The sequence below is a fragment of the Gymnogyps californianus genome, chromosome 7 (genome assembly GCF_018139145.2).
Source record: "Gymnogyps californianus isolate 813 chromosome 7, ASM1813914v2, whole genome shotgun sequence".
Lineage (NCBI taxonomy): Eukaryota > Metazoa > Chordata > Aves > Accipitriformes > Cathartidae > Gymnogyps > Gymnogyps californianus.
Window position 1 is genome coordinate 13,423,393 of NC_059477.1, and position 19,437 is coordinate 13,442,829.

General features: G+C 39.9%; 1 protein-coding gene across 1 annotated transcript in view; it reads left to right on the forward strand.

The window, feature by feature from the left end:
• The window catches only part of LOC127018248 (aldehyde oxidase 2-like), a 49,646-nt gene that overhangs the window by 2,678 nt on the left and 27,531 nt on the right, over positions 1–19,437 (forward strand). The window contains exons 3-18 of the mRNA XM_050899741.1: positions 498–594; positions 1,479–1,587; positions 2,569–2,695; positions 3,705–3,766; positions 4,242–4,328; positions 6,450–6,530; positions 8,888–9,032; positions 10,286–10,378; positions 11,653–11,804; positions 12,510–12,603; positions 13,670–13,779; positions 15,982–16,166; positions 16,428–16,590; positions 16,783–16,875; positions 18,352–18,521; positions 18,983–19,094. Coding sequence (XP_050755698.1) covers positions 498–594; positions 1,479–1,587; positions 2,569–2,695; positions 3,705–3,766; positions 4,242–4,328; positions 6,450–6,530; positions 8,888–9,032; positions 10,286–10,378; positions 11,653–11,804; positions 12,510–12,603; positions 13,670–13,779; positions 15,982–16,166; positions 16,428–16,590; positions 16,783–16,875; positions 18,352–18,521; positions 18,983–19,094 — 1,880 coding nt within the window. The remainder of the gene's footprint in view (positions 1–497; positions 595–1,478; positions 1,588–2,568; positions 2,696–3,704; positions 3,767–4,241; positions 4,329–6,449; positions 6,531–8,887; positions 9,033–10,285; positions 10,379–11,652; positions 11,805–12,509; positions 12,604–13,669; positions 13,780–15,981; positions 16,167–16,427; positions 16,591–16,782; positions 16,876–18,351; positions 18,522–18,982; positions 19,095–19,437) is intronic.

Consider the following 19,437-nt stretch of genomic DNA (forward strand, 5'->3'; position numbering starts at 1 on the left):
GAATTTAGGTGTGTGCACTTGGGTATTGTGCTCTATTTTAAATTACTATACTCCTTGGATGTTCAGGAAGCAGCACTGGAAACATACTGAGATCTGCTGGTACTGTTTTGCAAATGCAAGGTACAGATAATTATGTCTAAGGATTAGGAAAGTATTAGGAGTAAGGCTAATAAGAAGACCTATCGCTGTATTTGTTCAGCCCATCCCACTTACAGGGTCCTGATTTCAGTCTCTTGGGAATTTACCAGATATTGGCTGTAGAGACTGAAAAACTCTGTATTGGAAGTCTGCCTCACACTCATTTCTCTCTCTGTCCTTACCCTTCTCATCTCTATGTGCTCTATTTTCATCTATCTTGTACACATTTTCTTGTCTCTGGAGCTATCTGGTCAGAAGATCCCTCCAATTCTGCACATGCACATAAAACAAGGGAGAATACAAAGAAAAAATAACTTTTGAATGTTGTAATTTTTTTTCTTTAACGGTCTCCTTTGCAGTCCGTCTCTCAGGTACAAAATATGGCTGTGGAATAGGAGGCTGTGGTGCCTGCACTGTGATGATATCCACATATGATCCAGTTGCCAAGCAGATACAGTATCCTCACAATGATATTTGGAAATAGTAATTTAGTGTTTTGAGAAAACTGACATTCACTGGGAAATATTTGGTTTCTTTCCATTTAGATGGATTTTGGGGAGTTCTGGTACATATTTAAAATCCTTACCTATAGCCTTCCTCTACAAAGGTGATTACAGGGTTGGCCTCACTATTACAGAGTAACAGACATTTAGGTCCTCTCTCTTCAATCTTTGAAAAAAACCAAACCAAACCAAAACAAAAACCCAACACCAACCCCCCCCAACTTTCTGGGGAGATGATGTTTTTAAATTGTGTTCTTTATGATTTGAGATTTCAGCAGCCCTTTTGTCATCTGCCTCTCCTGACTCTTTTGTGCTTATTTGAGGATATGTCACTGTTAATAAGTCTTCACTAGATGTTTCATATAATCATTAATAAAATCTCCATGGACTTCAGCAATAGACATATTACATTGTAATTGTACAGTTTTGCCCACAGCAAAGCTAGGAGTTCTACTTTCTTTCTCTCCCTGGCTCTTGAAACTTTGTTCCATTAGAAATGCCATGCCTGACTTCATCACATCTAGCTCTAGACTTTGGGTTTTAACAAAATATGTAGTACTTTTTTTTTTCCTTTGTTTTTTTTTTTTTAACTTAACCTTCCACTCCTCTAATTAGAAAAGCTTATCACTTAATGCCTAAGTCCCAGCTGTAGGAGCAAGATGCATACTCTCACGGTCCAAGTGCAGGATTTTGTATGTTTGCATATCCTTCTCCTCATGTTTTTCTGCTCAATCTGAGCATTTCTAGATTAGCTGGAGTATATATCCTTTATTTCCTCTTCCATGGACCCATTTGACAAAGCTATTTAACACCACAGTTCTCCTTCACACCTCAAAGACATCGTCCTGCCAACTCCTGCCTTCTCCCCATATGCTCGCTGCATGGTGCTGCTGTCACTACTGTGGAAGGGGTTGGAAGCATAAAAACCAGGATTCATCCAATTCAGGTGAGAGTAAGCTGGACTGTGTAGGGCTGCAAAATAATGAGATTTTCCTGTCCTGTGTCTGTAATGAAGTTGGGATCTGCGAGAAGGTGCTGTGAGTCTATGCAATGTAGAGTCTCTGAAGGGATTCTAGAAACTCTGTATTTTGTCTAATCTTTTGAGATGAACAGGTGTTTTTAGGAATTAATACAGCAATTGCTGGGTTGTGATTGGCCCTGTATGGAGCATGGAAGGAGCTCCTCCTGATGTACTACCGTGCAGGGAGCACATCACAATCTCCACAACACAGGGCTATCCAACTGTATGCCACGTAGGATGCCAGCTTTCAGAAGGGGATGGGGAAGAACAAAGAGCATCAGTCAGTTTCATTTAGTCACCAGCATGGCATCTGGCCATCTCATTGTGGACAACATACTGCGTATGTTGTAGTAAAGGATGAGTGACTCCAGGTGGCAACTAGACTGACAGGTATTAAATTAGACACATTTTCTCTGTGTGCCAGAGATTTCCCTTGGATTAGGTCAGCTCTTTACCTCCTCCACTCTGGCTTGTCCCTGAAAAGCACAGTCTGACCACATAGATTTAAGAATGTTTTCTAAACATCCTCTTTTTTCTCAATATTATTTCCCAAGGGTCTTGACTCTGGGACTGGTCTGTGCTGAAGCTCTGGTTGAGGAGATGTTCTGTGTTCTGTCCTTCATGGTTAGAAATATTTAACATATGATTGATGTATAAACTGAAAGTCTTGGACCTTATTCTGTTCTCATACCAAGGAACTAGGATCATGAGGGTCTAGACTGGAGTGAGTATTATCCTTTAACTAGGTGATTGCTCTGAGCATTTTCCTCATGAATGGTCATAGTGGGGTAGTCAAAATGCTGCTACTGGCCTACAGCCAGTAGATGACATGCCTGAAGATGGCTATTCAGAAAGCCAGTGAAGCCACATCCTTGATTCAGGGCCTATTGTTCTGTTTTGTTCTAGGAAAGGCTAGCCAAATGCCATGGCTCCCAGTGTGGCTTCTGCACCCCTGGAATGGTGATGTCCATATATGCTTTACTGAGAAACCATGCGGAACCTTCCATGGAGCAGATAATTTCTGCTCTGGATGGTAGGTTTCAGACAGTAAATTGTAAAAAGTATAATAAAGGGATAAATGTTTGATTGCCAAGGTTATAAGTATGATTTGACTCAAAGAGCAGCAGATGGTGTTCCAAAGTGGTATTTTGTTATAGCCATGGCGGTTTAAGGACATGTCAGAATCATAAAAAGGTGGTTCACGCTGGAGACTTCAAATTGGACACACAGTGGCACTTAGCACTGGCTAAATATTTCTGAAAATCCCTGCATTTAGAACAGCCTGTTTTTATAGCCCTCCTACACCAGCAGCCTCAATATAGTGCAATGTGAGTACAGTGTTATAATGAATACAGTGAAAAAGTAGGTTCTATTTTGTCTGCAGTGTAAGTACTCACCTACCAATAATATGAAGTCCCTAATACAGATTTCAACAGTTACAGGGGAAATAGATTACATGACATTTTAGCCCACTGAAATATTGACTGCTCTTCAAGCAAGATTTACTACAATAGGTGAAGCAACTTCAACTCACTTTCTAGTCCCAAGTTTGTTAACACTCCTATAGCTCCCCAAATAATTGACCCCTCCCACCAGAAGATTTTGACTTCATGAAGGAAATGCCAGAAATTCCAGTAGAGATTTTACTACTGCTATTAATTGTATATGAAAACCATGGTAGTGATGGATGGCAGTAGATTTTTTATTGGATTATAAACCCCAAAGACTGTAGTGGTAGTAGTAATCATAGTATTTACTTTTGGATGCTTTTCATCATTTGATTTTTTACATATATTCATAAAAATAATTCATATTATTATTAGAAATGGCCTTTAAAATAATAAATTTTAATAATACATCATAATCACTATTAAAGTAATATTTCTTATTTTTACAGATGTGATTTTGCCCATTTGAGAGTAGGAACATAAATTTCAGCATTTCATATCTACAGGTTTGATGCTAGACCATTCCCAATTATGCCGGTGCTCCCAAACATTGTTCTGGTTTCTTATGATTGCTTATCATATGGTTTATTTCAGGTAATTTGTGCCGTTGCACAGGATACAGGCCAATTATAGACAGCTACACATCTTTTGCTAGGGTAGGTCAATATTTTCAAATGTGTTTCTTATTTTGGGACAGTTGGTGGTATCTGAAAAGGCTGATCCTCCTTGAAGTACCTACCTGGAATCTAGCTTCATTTGGAAATTCTTTTTGGTTGAACCTTTGGAAAATCTGGCTCTTTCAGTTTTTAAATGTGCTGGGCACTTACAGCTGCCACTGACTTTAGGTTTACATGTACCCTTGCAATGCACTTAAGAATCCTTTGCGTCAATTCCAATGACTTGATCCAGGCACCACTGAAGTAATTTTGAGTTTTTTCCATTTACTTTATGGATACTTGGGTACCCAAAGGGAACTCACTCCTAGGGGCCCTATAGTTTAAGAGGTCTCCTGGAGCAGCTTCAAGTGACTGAACAAATCTGCTTTGGAACAGGAAGAATCAAAACGTTAATTTACAAATAAATCACAAAGCTGCCTCATTGCTTTTATAGAGTAGGGTATGATTTCTTTAGGAGCCAACATGTTGCCAACTCAGAGGAACTGGACAATGTTGCTTGGATCAGGAAGAATGTGTGTGTTCATCTTCTACAGGAGGTCAGGTAAGTTACATTATGTTTTTTTTCATTATCTCCTGTTTGCATTATAAAATTTGTAGAAAAGGGCCATCTTGAACTATGGCAGCAGCTACTTCTGTCGTTGGGCATTTAGCCCAGACTGAACTCTGTGCTCTGTGCTCTTGGTGCTGCAGAAAGGTAGCACAAGCATATCTGCATTTCTGTGTAGTCAGAATGCAGACAGGTTTGACCTATTTAGTGACATTTTCCAGTGAGAGTGTGGATCTCAATATTAAACATTTAAGTCTACTTTGTTTTGTGAGGAAGAAAACTGTTGATCAGAGACACCTTTCTTAAAAAAGCTGGTCTTGATGTGAAGTTGAACTCCCTTAACAGAAGTTCTGCAGCCATCAGCATGGCTTGTTTCTGTGTGCTTGAGACACCAACTCTGAATTTCTGAAGATGAAACAAAGCTATTCCTGTTCAATGTCAGTTTGTACCTGTAAAGCCTTTCATAACATTATGAACACTGTTAAAGCTTCACATTACTTTGTGTTAGCGGCTCCAAGATCTTCAGAGAAGAAGTGTCTCATTCTTGTGCATTCTATAGTAATTGATATACTGGCATTGCTTCAAAATACACATTGTTTTATTCTCCCTCTACATATGCACATTCTAAAATCACAAGTCACCTCATTTGTGTTTCTTCTGGCAAAGGTTCCACAATTATTATGTTAAGGGTACACATGGGAACTCCAGTACACATAAGGCCTTCAGAAATGTCCTCCGTTCCCTGTGTGCATCTCAGAACTTGTTGTCTCCATCCACCTGCAAGAAGAGGCCATAGTGCCCTAATATGACTCCATCTTGCTTCATGATGAAGAACTGAACTCCCTGGATAAATTTGCTCTGACTGAAAAACTTTAAGGAGCCTCTAAAGTAAAACGTCTTTGGTGATTGGAGGAAAACTTGTTTTGACAGTTATAAACCTTAGAGCCCCAAGGAGTGTATCTGGATGTGTGTGTATATTTGTGCACGTGTATACTGTCTCTGCCCCTTTAGGAACTGAAAATTGTTGGCCAGCTGCTGCCAAGGTTGTTTGAAGCATGAATCTGGCATGGCAGCAGTTGCCAGTTACAAAACAGCACTTACTTTGGGTGCTCTCTTATTTGACTTTCACTGATTTGCATTCCTCGTAGTTGCTTTCATCCAAGTTAAATAGCTGGTGCCTAATTATTGTGAAGATCAAGGGAGAGCCAGAACTTTTTGCCATTTCATCAATGGAGTCAGTCAGTAGACTAGGTCATCCAGAGCCAGATCTTATAGTTACCATGGCCACGATCTGTTCAGAGTGCCCAGAGATAATGACAGTTTGGGGAAGGGATAAGAGACTTCAGACTAGGGTATGTCAATCTCTTTTCCTATTCAATATACTTGAGACCTGTTGCTATCTGGTCTGATAAGATTTTTCATTCTGAAAACAAATCAGTGAGGCAGAAAAAACTAACCAGCACTGGTAACATGGCATATCCAGAGTCGCCTTTCATGTAAGCTCCTGAAAGCTCAGAAGATGCATAGCCTCACAAGAGGCCTCAGCAGAAAAGACATCTGTAAACAAGTAGAGAAAGCTAATTTTTATGGTGTGTTGTCAGCGTTCAGTTCTTGCAGTGCTTATGCAAGGGTGGAGAGGCTCTCCTTAAGCAGAAAAGAAGTCTTTCTGATCAGATGGACTGCTACATTGTTGTCATGTCAAACTCTCTCTGTCAGAAAGCTCCTTAACAGGCACAGTTTTGAAAAGAACATAACTATACCATCCAGCACTGCATTTTCCCACAGTAGACATTTCACCCAATATGGCTGCTACACATTTGCTATGACCAATTTGAGGAAATACTGCAAGATCTTTCTTGAGGCTTGTCGTATTTCAAGCAAAGGCTTGAGAGTGATTAGTATAACAGTCTCCTGTCTTTAAAGTAGTTTGTGAATAGGTATAACAGAACTAAACATTAAAAATCAATTTGGGCATCTTGAATTTTTGAATGCAACTCAAGCTATAAAGTGTCAAAACTCAATGTCACCTCAGGAAAGAACCTCATCTGTTGACAAAGACATGCAACTTACTCTGAAAAGATGCATTCTCCTTTTTTTCCCCCAATTTCTTTGCAGATTCATTCAGGTCTTTGCAATCCAGAAGAATTCGCACCCGTGGATCCAACACAGGAATTTATATTCCCTCCTGAACTAATGGTAGGCCTTATTGATTTTTGTTATCGTGCAAACATGACTGAGTTCCTGCAGATGTTGAAAACATGATGTTTTTGTTAAGCTGAAAGATCTATCCTCAGATAAAGAGAAAAGATCAGTTTTAGTCAAACATAATGAGGCATTTCAGTGTGGATAATCTATATGTTGTCATTATTACAAATAGCTCACATTTTCAAAAAAGAAATTGTTTGCCTCTCCAGAACCAAAACTGTGTTTCCAGACTTTTCCCAAAAGAACTCCTTACTCAGAACGATTTCATTTTGGACTAGTTGGCCTTTTTTGTGGAATATAGTATTTTCTTTGAAAGTTCCCAAATGAGCTTCTCCATCCTTTCTGTCTTGTGATTCTCTGTTGGATTCAAGTGACCACTGGTCACTTCAAGTGACCAGTTTCCTTCCAACTGGTACATAGAGCCTGGCAACCTGAGGCTGGACTTACACATGGGAAATGCTGCAGGTCCACAGGAAAGGCAAAGGACTTGAAGAGGAAAGAAGGGGGTTTATTGCAGTAGTTACTGGAGAGTCACAGAAGGACAGATGGAAACTTGAAAGGAGGAGGTGGAAAGTGCCCATGATCTGCAGAGAGAGGCAAGAGAAGAGCACTGTGAAAATGGTAGTGCAGGATTTACCCATACCAGACTGAGTGGAATCCAAGCAGGCAGGTCCAGGCTGTTTTTTTAATCCTCACTCATGTTTCAACAGCTTCTTATGAAATTCCTTGTTTGCACTCCTTTTGCAAATATTTGTGCGCACTTCTTGCTGCTATTACACAACCACCTCAGAGGCACAAAAGTTCATTTGAGTTCTGGTAAAGCATGGCATGGTTCTTTGATTTGTTACTGCATTACAGAATGCTATTTGCTGCAAGGCCGTCGGCTTTGTTAACATTTGTCATAGAGTACAACTTCCTTGTTTAATGATACCTTTCAGTGCAGAACATGCATAGTAAGGCATAAGCTCCTTTATGAAATCGTGAAGTGGAAGGCAGATTTGCCTTTCTGCTACTTGACCTGCCTTTGAGAGACTCATGCTTTAAGAATGCATGTATTAAATGGACATTTTGCAACTTTTATACTTGGATTAAAGATCTTGGCTAAACTGCTGCTGGCTCAAAAAGCTGTTCAGCCAGAAAGGAGGTGCCATCATCTGTTCTACATGTTCAGACTGAGCTGCCAGGAGGAGTGAACTGCTTCTCTAGGCTACATAATGTCTTTAACATGACCTTGATTGATTATGCTGAGCTTGTTCAAATCCCGTTGGAGTCTGTTTCAAGCTATCAGTAGATTTAAACAGGTTGGGCATTAAGCTCCATGTTTAGAAATTAAACCTGCTTGGTGAATATGCTTTAAATGTCTAGAGTACTGGAAAAAACATGTGAAATGCAGCTGTGAAGATACCCAGGCAGTAATACTTAGTGACAGATTCTTCTATGGCAGGGAGGGTGCCCACACCACCAAGATTATTACTGCTTCCACAGACAATTAGCTCCTTTTTCGTGTTTCAGGCATGTCTTTAACCTAGAAGGCCAGTCCATAGTTGCAACAGTTCTCTGGCTTGTCCACTAGTCTGTTTGTTCATTGCATTGTCTGCAAAAACAGGTGTTTCTCAGTGATTGCTTTTGTATATTTTGAAACCATGATTCCACATGGCACTTGTCAAATATGAAAAGAACTTATATGCTATTCTCAGGGGGAAAAAAAGGATATATTTAGTCTCGTAAGACAGGAGGTGCCTGAAAAACACTTTGATTAAACAAAAATGTAAATACTGATCAACCATCCCAAGGAGACAATGTTTCTGAAAAGATTAGTCCTTGCAGACAAATGGGAAAGTAGGTACTTTAATTTTAAAAAACATTTTACATATTGTAGAAACTAGTCTGGGTCTAGTACAGTAGATACAAGGCACTCAGCAAATGGGGATGCAGTGATCCTCCCTGACTAAGAGAATACATTTCTTGTATTCTGTCACATATGCAGCGAGATTTTGGCATCCTGATTTCCCACAAAGTCTAGTCACATTGCTTTATTGTTTACATCATATACAAAGGGAGTTTTTCAGAATCATCAGAGCAGGAGAATGGAAAACATAAGACTAATCTTCTCCTACCACTCATTTAGTGTGTCTCTTACCAAATCATTTAGTTCGTTCTCGTCTCAGTTTCTTGAGCAATAATATAGTTATGATAAAAGCTCAGCATTGCACAGCACCACAGGAACCTCAGATGAAAAGCCCCATTAATGTCTCACTGTTTATCATGACACAGTGTCCTACTTAGCAATATGGTGGTTTATATTGACATTAGTCAAAATTACCAGATCTTTGTCATTTCCACCACAGAGAATGGCTCAAGAGCAGCAAAGAACAACTCTGATTTTCCATGGCAAGAGAACAACATGGATTTCTCCCCCTAGCCTGAAGGAGCTTCTGGAGCTGAAACCCAAGTATCCAAAGGCACCCCTGGTTGTGGGGAACACCAGTGTGGGTATGGAAGGACAAAAGATCTTTTGACACAGGGATTACATTATGCAGTAGGCACATAATCGTGCATTTTGTCTTCTGGGGAGCCTAAATGCATTCTCTCACCTCAATGATTGCACTTCAATAATTAAGCCAATGTAATTTCCTGTGATTTTTTGCAGCATATCAATAACTAGATTAGGACTAGTATCACCATCACCTGAGCCCAGGATTTGTGCTGCCTAACTTCTCCCAGTAACCTCAGAGACACAATTTGTACGAATAAGGAAGGACTCACTCATGCTGATGAGAGCCAAACCTTTCACATCCACGTTAGCTTGAACATCACAAAATAAATAATGCCCATGAAAAGGGCATGGTAACCCCATATGCCATGATATCCAGGCACTGGCTAGATTCTGCATACTATGGATGGGGGGTTTTTATTTTTATACATTGTCAGTATACTTTTTTTTGAGGGAGTAATCAGCCAGGAGGAATTTGGTAAGAATATTTCCTTCACTGTTGGGACAACGAAGGCCCAGATCAAAAGAGAACCCTTTGGGTCTTCTAGTTATCTGTACATTGCCTAGCAAAGGGCATGGCAACTAATATACGCCCATGATGCAGTACTTGGCAAAGTGCCAAAATGGCAAATATCTTAAGTCTAAAAACTCCAAGTCCCTTCACATCAAGGGAAAGCTCTCTGTTGTCATTGGATCAGGCTCTAAAATGGCTACTGCAAAGCAAAGAGGACTACCATAGAAAGCATGAGGTTTACAATAGAGAGAGGTCGTGAGGTAATCTAGTTACTATATGTATAAACTAGTTTGGGAATAGGGTTTTTTAAAGACATTGCACAAGAAGACAACAAGGGAAGCATAAAAATTATGTAGCTCATATAGAAAGGTGGAGTGAGTAGCCAGAAACATGATGAAGCAGGTGTGGAATTGCATATAGCTCTGAGGTGAGAGGAGAAATCTGAATGTGATATAGGAAAGGACCAGAAACCAGTCCAGAGGAGCAAGGAGCAAGGGTCAGGAAAAAGAATATTGAACTTTGGACTTCAGATCAGCCTTTGGACTGCAGAAAGAAGCAGATGAAGCGGGCCTGGTAAAAGCAGTAAAATGTGATATTCAAGATACTGCACAACAAAAAATCATAAGACTTTGCAACTACTTAGTTACAATGGTTTTGAACTTTTCAGTCTCCATGTCAAGGAATATGGTTAATTCTTTAAACAGATCTCTAATCATACTATCATACTTTGCCTTTCAGGACTCAAAAAAAATCACCATGGTGCCTATCATCCAATCATTCTCCATCCTGTTAGGATTCCAGAAATGCATGTTGTGAGTAGCACAAATGATGGTAAGTCTCCAAGTTACTTCTACTGATGGTACAAACAGTGCTGACTGAATTAACTTGGGTTTTGTATTTTGACACCAGAAGCAGTAAGAACCGTTGACTCTCATTGGTGTGGAACGTTTTGATTTTTTTCTCTCTGTAGCAGTCATTTCACTAAGCCTTTTAACCAATATATCAGCTCACCTATGGTCTGGAGATGATGGATGGTGACAGACAATTTATGAAACTGTTCTGCAAAAATATAGTTGTTCAAATCTCAAATTTCTGCAGACAGCAAACATAGGGGAAGGCCCTAAGTCAGCCTTATTTTTTTTTTTTTACCGGTCATGAGCCTTTCTATCGCAACCATTGATCTAACAAAGTCCGCAGAACATTGATTAGGCTAGGGCTAGATTTTCAACACAAAATATTCAGACATAAATTTCCGATCCAAAATATCACAAGATTTTCTTTGGAGTGGCTGGGCTGGATTCTCAGCTAATAGAAATTATCACAGATGCACTGACATCACAAGGGCTGTGCTAATGCCCATCAGTTGAGAATCCAATCTGGTAGGCACCTCACCTCCATGAGTGGAGGGACTACACCTGTAGCAAAAGAATGAAATGCAGCATGTTCCCCATGGGAAATCAAGCTATTAAAAATTAGAGAAATCAACATTTTGTTACAGTTGCCTCTTTCTCTCCTTATGTTCTCCTAGCTCCATGATTTACAGCAGCTACTGAATTATAAATATTTTCAAATTGTTATGCTAATATTGGTGCAACTCTGCCTTTAGGTAGATCCATCAATAAAAGACTACTTTAGAACATGGCCCCTTTGTTCAGAAAAAACGTTACATAACACTTGAAGACTTCTCTGCAGGCTTACTCCAGTGTTCACTGAAGTCCATGGTAGTGGCTTCTCTGATACTACTGGAAGTATGCGGCTCGGTCTTGGAAGATTCCAACAATTTGGTCATCTTTCATCCTAATGAGTCCACTGTTGTTCATGTCTTTGGGGATACCCAGCACAAAAAGGGGACGTGCGTTGGTGTGCGCAAATATGCAATGTATATTTTCAGGTATGTGTTTATCCTGGGAACCATCGCTGAATAAGCAAATAATGCTTGCATTTCTTATTGCATGTAATATAAAACGCATCTTACTATCATTTCTCTTTGTCATCCTGCTGACAAGAGATGTGTACAAAAGCAAACCTTTAGAGGCTTTATCAGCTATATATTACATTTATATTGTGGCACTACGATTTCACTGTTTAAACTCATTTGATTTCAGGGCTAGTAATAGGAGCTGCCTGCTGCTTGGCCCAGCTCAGAGACGTCCTGATGGAGGCAGTCCCAAAACTTCCAGAGGAGAAAACAAAAATCTACCAAGCTCTCTTGCAGCACCTGAGAACTCTAGCTGGAGAACAGATCAGGAGCATGGCAGTATGTATTCAGCAGTGACAGTAAATAAGCCAACACTACAGACATATCTGTGTGAATGTCACTTACAAATATATGGAGAAAAGCTGGGTGAGGCTGGGATCATGCCTCGTAAGGCTAAATAGTTAATACCATCACGAAAGTTGTATGAAATAACTGGGAGTCCTACGCTAGTTAGCAGGGGCAAATATCCAGAGAACTGTAACCAGAGAAACTCCTGCTATCCCTGCTCACTGGCTGAGCAGAGAACTGGAAGAGGCTGAGCAAAGAAGAAAAGTAGGGTTCTCTGGTAAGGTACTGTACACCCTGCAGCCAATCATACTTTAGCTTGACTATCAATGCATAGCTCTTTACCCATCATGTGTTAGGCATCCCTGATGTTGTCCCTGATTTTCCTTTAAAATTCCCTTACCTCAGTACCTTGTATTTCTTCCTTTAATTAAGGGAATGGCCATCTCTTTGGGGGGCAGGGGGCAGAAAAGTAAACCTGGTCTCTCTCAACAGAGATGATAGGAGAAAGGACTTTTGAAGGGAACAATAAATTAAATCACATTAAAAAGTACAAACGTCGAACTTCAGTTAAGATTGAACAAAACAAATATACGTTCTTCCAACAAGCCTTTTAAGTGAATAAAATGTGGTTATGATACAGATCCCTGTTACATGTAAGAAGAGCAAGCCTAAAAATAACCTCATTGTTTGTTAAAGTCTTTAGGAGGACACATTGTAAGCAGGGGATCAACCTGGGACTTGAACCCAGTCTTAGCAGTTGGCAAGTCTGTCCTCAACTTGGCATCAGAAGGTAAGCTTTGGACCCCCTGCCAAATATCTTTGCCAGATGGACAGAACACTGCAACAGAGAATATGGCTATAGGTAACAGTTTTCAAATGAAACACTACTACGCATCTTCTAGATGAATTACAATGGTACACGTTGCTGAATGGAGGACATTATCCTGGTATTTGCCTGTCATTTTAACTGGCAAAAAGTGTCTTCCAGTAGAAAACACTGTCTTTCCATTTCACAAGGCAAAAGGAAACAACATCTAGCAATCTCATGAAAGCGAGGTGGGCAGGCCTGACAGGTAGAAAGGTTTCCTTTCTACACTGCCTTTGGCTATATCTTTCCATTTATCAGACAGGTTAGCTTTATCTTGTAACTCCACCACTGTTTGCTTTTATTGCTTACGTCTCTCTCATTTTAAGAAAAACTTCGGTTCATCTCTAGGGCCATGCACCTAGAAACTTCTCTTGAAGTCACTGGTACTTTTGTGCATGTGTGTGTGTGTGTGTATACATGTGCATTGTGTTTAAATAACACTTCCAATAATCAAGCCCAAGCAAGTCCCATCCTTGTCACATAGAATCTGTGGCTACTTTGGAAAATCTTGCCAACAATTTCTACTGTCTTTGAACTAAAGATGTACCGGGTTGATTCTCCATCTCATCGCAGTGCTTGATAATTTCTTAAAAGCTTACTGTGCTTTAATGATTTAATGGTCTAAGAGCTTTTGAGCAGAAACAGAATAACCATATTTAAACCTAAATCACTGATTTTCTGAATATTATTAGCATTTGTAAGACATATTTTCTAGAAAGTATAAAATACTCAGTATTTTAGGTGTGATGGGGTACTATAGCATTCATATAGGGAAATATATTGCAGTTAACATGTATCATAAAGATTAGCCTTTCCACTCAAAAGATTTTGCAGTCTAAGGCTAGATCCTGAAAGGAGCGGACTGTACTAAGGCCATATTGGCCTTAATATACTCTTTTGCACAGATTCAATGAAATTTGAATCTACAGTGCAGAAATGTTTCCTTCTTGCTCCACGTTCAATAACAGACTACAGTTTTCTTCAACAGATGGTAAAAGACAGATTATTTTAAATGATCAGTTTCTTGCTGGCTGTGAGCATGGAGACATAAAGGCCAAGGAGGTCATTGTTTCTGTTCTCATCCCATACTCTGTGAAGGTAAGACCCCCATGTTTCAGAGGTTTCATTCAGGTTCCAGTGTAGTTATTAGGAATGTTTCCATTATTTTCAGTAGGCATTGAAACATGCAGGTTACTACTGCTTTGGAAGTAGCTAAGGAAGTTCTGGCATCCCTCCATCACCTCTCCCACTTCTTCCAGCTGGCCATCACCGTCTACTTCTTTGGGCCCCTTACTGTTTTTTCCCCACTCTTAAATGTGCACTTGTGCCCCTTCCAGACACAGAAATTTGGGCTGCCTGAGTATTTCCAGGAAAAATGCCGTATTGTCACACAGTCTTCAGCAATAAAGCTCATTTCTGGCCTCTTCTCACTAACTAATTAGCGATTTACACCGAACAGTCCTGAGCTGTCGTTGCAACTACTTACAAAATACAGTCCTAACTACTGTGACCAAAGGTGGCAGCATGTGGCTTTAGGGGGTTAGGAGCAGAGGAAATGGTGTCGTTGTTACTGTGTTCTTAAATATCCCTCTAGTGGATGTGAGGAGAAGTACGGGGCAAGTAGAGGAAGACCCAACTACAGGCTAGTATGTTGTGACTGAAGTCAATGACGGAGTGACCACAGGAGTCTCTGCCAACCTTGACATCAGAGGGTCAGTCCCCAGAGTAGCTGCCCACTGCAATACAGCATACTAAACATATGTGGCCTCATGCTGGAGGAGTGCTTGTGCCCATGAGAGGCTGGGCAGCCATAGCAGGTTTCCCATGAAAAACAACAAGATTCCCATGAGCTCAAAGCCTGCAAATGCATAATCTGTGTTGGCAGCAGCAACAGTGCTTCTGCTGCCTGGAAACTTTGAGCCTTAGTGGTGATTTGAGAGACAAACAGCCTGGAAGAGAAAATTAAGGAGGAATGGGTTAGTTCCCTCCACAAAGTAAAAGAAAAAAGAAATCTCAGCCTTCTTTGTCCCATGACAAGTTGTGCCACAGAACTAAAGCTATCACAGAGGGTATTTCAGAGTCTTGCCTTTCAGAAGGAGACAGATGCACCTAAGAACAGCAAAGGCAGAGACAACAAAATGAACAAAAGACAATAGCACTGCTGGCAAACTCAAAAGGTTACTTCGAAGAGCAGGAAAACTATCTGTCAGCCGTCACATGAATAACATGTGAGATTAAGCAGCCTCACCACAGGAAATTAATGTCATTTGGGGGGGTGGGTGGGGGAGCCTGCTTCTGCTACTCACTTTCATGCTGAATTGCCTTTTTGATTAACTCTGCTGACACAACAGAAAGGCACATGCACACTTTTGGGGCAAGACTTGGAACAGAGAGTGTAGATGGAAACCTGGCTGTCAGTTCTCCCTCTTCTTCCTGTCAGCTGCCAGCTTTTGGTTTTGGGTAGCTTGATGTGAACGTTGCTTCAGTGAAGCAAAGTAAATCCTGTTGAGAGGATTTTCCATCTCTGACAAGACTCACTGTTCAACATGTGTTCCTGAGTTTTACATTTATCATGAGAGTATCACATACTCATAGTGACAGACCTAACCTGCTAACCCCTTCTTTAAAAGTTCTGTGGCTGTCTGAATCTGAAGTTTCTTTTCTTCTGGGCTACAGAAAGGGCACTTTATACACTTTCTTCAAAGGACTCATCTGTGCCTGATCATGAAAGAAATTGCTATTATGTTTGCTTTTAAAATATGTGGACTTGTCTCCAGAACAAAGCATTTCTGACAGTAGAAAGCCCAGCTGTTTCTAGTGCCTCCCTCTGTAAATGCCATTACTGTAGCATAAAATGTAAAATCTCTGAGTGTAAAATCTTCAAAAAATCAGGTTCCTTAGCACAGTGGGGCCTCCATGTCCTGGAGAAGAAACCACTATTTTCTAAGCTGGAATTCAATTTAAAGAACATACCAGCCATATATGAAGTGCGTTATACCAGCACTGCTTTTCCAGCACTTTGAAGTCATTAAACCGCAGATAAAATTTAAAATTTGGTATGTTTTCTTACATGTAGATAACCTCAAGTAATGTCCCCTCTTAGTATGTCTGTCTATGATTAGCTTAGTACTTCAAGAAAAATAGAAAGTTTAACTGAAACAGTAATTCTAGCAAATGTTCTTTAAAAATGTTGCTTTCTTTGGACAGTGGTAACACCTAAAATACAAGGAATAATAGATTTGTTTTCTTTCCATCAATTTCTGCCATTGATGGAATTTTTCCTTCCTTTTTTCCCATTAGGATGACTTTATTTCAGCCTTCAGACAGGCTGAAAATCAGAAAAATGCTTTGTCCATAGTGACTTCTGGAATGCGAGTCCTGTTCAGTCCAGGCACAGACACCATTGTAGATCTGAGTATTTTATATGGAGGTATTGGCTCAACCACACTCAGTGCAAGAAAGTCCTGTGAGAAGCTCATAGGAAGGTACTGGATATGTTAATGTTTTTAAGCAAAATACAGGAGTCATGGTGTGATGCATTAGGCAGAATCTGCTTGATTCTGCCAGTGGAGATCCCATCATCAGCCTCTCACAATCTGTATTTGACCTGTCCTCCCTAACAATAGGTTATTTCTTGGTATAACTTATGCTGATTCACTGATTACTTCCCACATACTTCACAATAGCTTTAGCTGCCTGTAACTTATAAAGAAGTGTGTGTTCATGTTAGTCTATTTTTCTACCAGGCAATGGAATGATCAGATGCTGAACGAAGCTTGCAGACTGGTGCTGGAGGAAATTTTTCTCCCTCCATCAGCTCTGGGTGGAAAAGTAGAATACAGAAGAACTCTGCTTGTCAGCTTCCTTTTCAGATTTTACCTGGAAGTGTTACATGGTTTACATCAGATGGTAAGGACTGGACAAGAACTGCATACCCACATCAGCATACAGGCTGCAGGAAAACTCTGCTTTTTTAAAGGTTAAGGAATGTGAGAGGGAAGGGTAAAGGTGCTGGGATTTACTTCAAAATATGTGAGGGGAAAACTTTTGTTTTAGAAATACGGGTCTGACAACACTGCTCTGACATCGCCTTCCTTTCAGTATCCCTTCAGGTATGCCGAGCTCTCACAGGAGAAGATGAGTGCTTTGGGAATGCTACAAAGTGGTGTTCCCCAGGGTGTCCAAATCTATCAGGTGAGGTGTGTTTGTAGCTGGGACTGCCACAGATCCTCTATTTTAATCAGTATTTTGCCCTTCTAACTTTTCATTCCTAAGCCTCCACTAATTGTAATGTGAAGCTGCTGAAACAGTTGACCCTGTGGGAAATCTTTTATGTTTTTATAGATTTCCTGGTCTTTCAGGGTGCAGATGCACTCCTTGCCCTCAAGGTGTTGTGCAGCATCAGGCTGTCCTGACACAGCTGAAACAGGGGCACAGCTTTCAGCTATGCAAGAGCTCAGCAGAATTTAGTTAAACTGTCCAGTGGGCCTCAGTACAAATAATGGAATAACCTACTGCAGCATCTCTGTGATTGTTCAAGCCTTAAAGATTTATTTGCAAAGCTACAGCATGAAAGGGAGAGGTGGTTGGCATGTGAAAAAGTTTGTTCAGTAGAAGATTTCAATTTAAAAAAATTTCAAATTTCATCAAGAATTTTCACCCATATTTTTGTTTTGTTGCAAAATTGAAAAACTTTTAAAATCAAACTTTTGCTGCTTCTTACCAGTTTTCCACCAAAAACTTTCAGCATCAGCCAAGAATTTGTTTTGTTCTCCTTTAAGAGACTAAGAAGATATGTTTACAGAGAACTCTTTACTCAGTAAAAGCCCAACCAAAACATAAATATTGAAAGATTTTCAGGGTCCCTGATAATAGTCTGTTTCAAGTTAATGTGAACTATCAGCAATTCAACAACAGAGAGCACCAAAGCTGTATTTTCATTAAGTATGTCTGAAATGCTTTCAATTCCAGACTGTCTTTGAAGTAATAGAGGGGATGGTTGATGGGAATTTAATTAGCAAAAACCTGGATGAAACCATTTTTTAGTCTAGTCAACGCTGGCCAGAATATTAATTCACCTGTCTCTTTAGGAAGATGGGCAAGAAGGAATTAGAATGATCCCCGAATATACTCCTGGTTTCAGATATGTTTTCTCTGAAGTAAACAATGTGAAATATGATTGTTTGAAGCAGTGGTGATGCTGAGGTCTGTAAAAGTGTGGCTTGCACAGGGATGCTATCAGAAGCAGTATGGACCCAGCAGACAGGCTAGCTATAACATCCAGAAGACTTTAGCTCTCCTTTGTCTGCTATGCTTCCACTGTGTGAACTAGTCATTTTGTCCCTTTTGCCTCTCTTTTTCTTGATTTTTATTTTTTCCTATTTATTTAGTGCCATCTTTCCACAGAACACACTGCCATTTACTAGAGACGTGAATGGTATTTAATGCAGTATATTTCTCTGACCTCTGTCAGGACACCTTGGTGCCAATATAGCACGAATTCTAAAAATGGCATTAGCCCTTCATAATGTGTCCCACAAATATTGTCATAAAATCTAGATGGTTTCCACATGGACTTTATGATCACAAAATATCCTCAGAAAGTATTTTTGAGTAAAGCTTTCTATAATTACTGTTCTGGCTTGAGGATAACATGTTCCTATTCTGCAGGATGTTGACCCAAGACAGTCTCCACAAGATCCTGTGGGCCGTCCCATCATGCACCAGTCTGGTATTAAGCATGCCACCGGTGAAGCAGTTTACATTGATGACATTCGTCCAGTGGATGGAGAACTTTCACTGGCTGTGGTCACCAGTATTAAAGCCCATGCAAAGATTATGTAAGTAAGAAAAAACTATAAGCACGTAAGTATGTTAACAAGTATTTTCTATTCTTATTGTCTGATTTGGTGATATTATCAGGTATGTATTACAAATGAGATAAGAATTTCTTCATTGTGTGCTTTAAATAGCGTCAGATATGGACAGAAGAGTCCATATTAATGCATTCACCCCTTTTAGTATAAAAAATGTAGAAAGAAAATATATTCTTAGATTTTGTATGTACTGGAACTAGAATTTAAAGAGCTGTTCTATGCTGTTCACACACAGATGCTCATGCCTTCCATTTATTTTTTCTCAATATGCTAATCAACACTTTTCCACTTTCTTCTCTATGTAGAGATCTGTGGTGAGAATACCAAGTAGATTATGTTTCTGTCCTAAAGTTCACTGAATTACTTGTACTAGAGATATTTGTACCATGTACTGTACTCATTTATGTGCATGTTCTACTTTCCAGATCAATTGACACATCAGAAGCCCTTCAGGTGCCAGGAGTGGTTGACGTAGTGACAGCAAGAGATGTTCCAGGGGAAAATGGCAAGGATGAGCAAGCATATGCAGAAGATAAGGTATTTCTTGCTTCTGGAGTAGTGTCTGGACCTTTTGCTTCAGTTATTTACAAAAAAAGAAAGTGAGTTTGCAAGTATCATCTTATTGCAATGAAATGAAAATAAGTGTAAGAGCTATTAATGCAGTGCCAGGCAGGCTGCGCTGAACAGAAGTACCATTCCCCAGTGAGAGAGAAAGGAAAAGCTCCCTTAAATAACTTGGGATTTAAACGAATCAGCCATGATTCCTTAAGGGCTGATAAATGAGTGATTGTCATGGATTCTGAGAAAGTATGAAATAGCCACGGCATTTGAGATTTTCAAAGATGAGGCAAATAAAATGAGAATTGCCCAGTTGGAACCA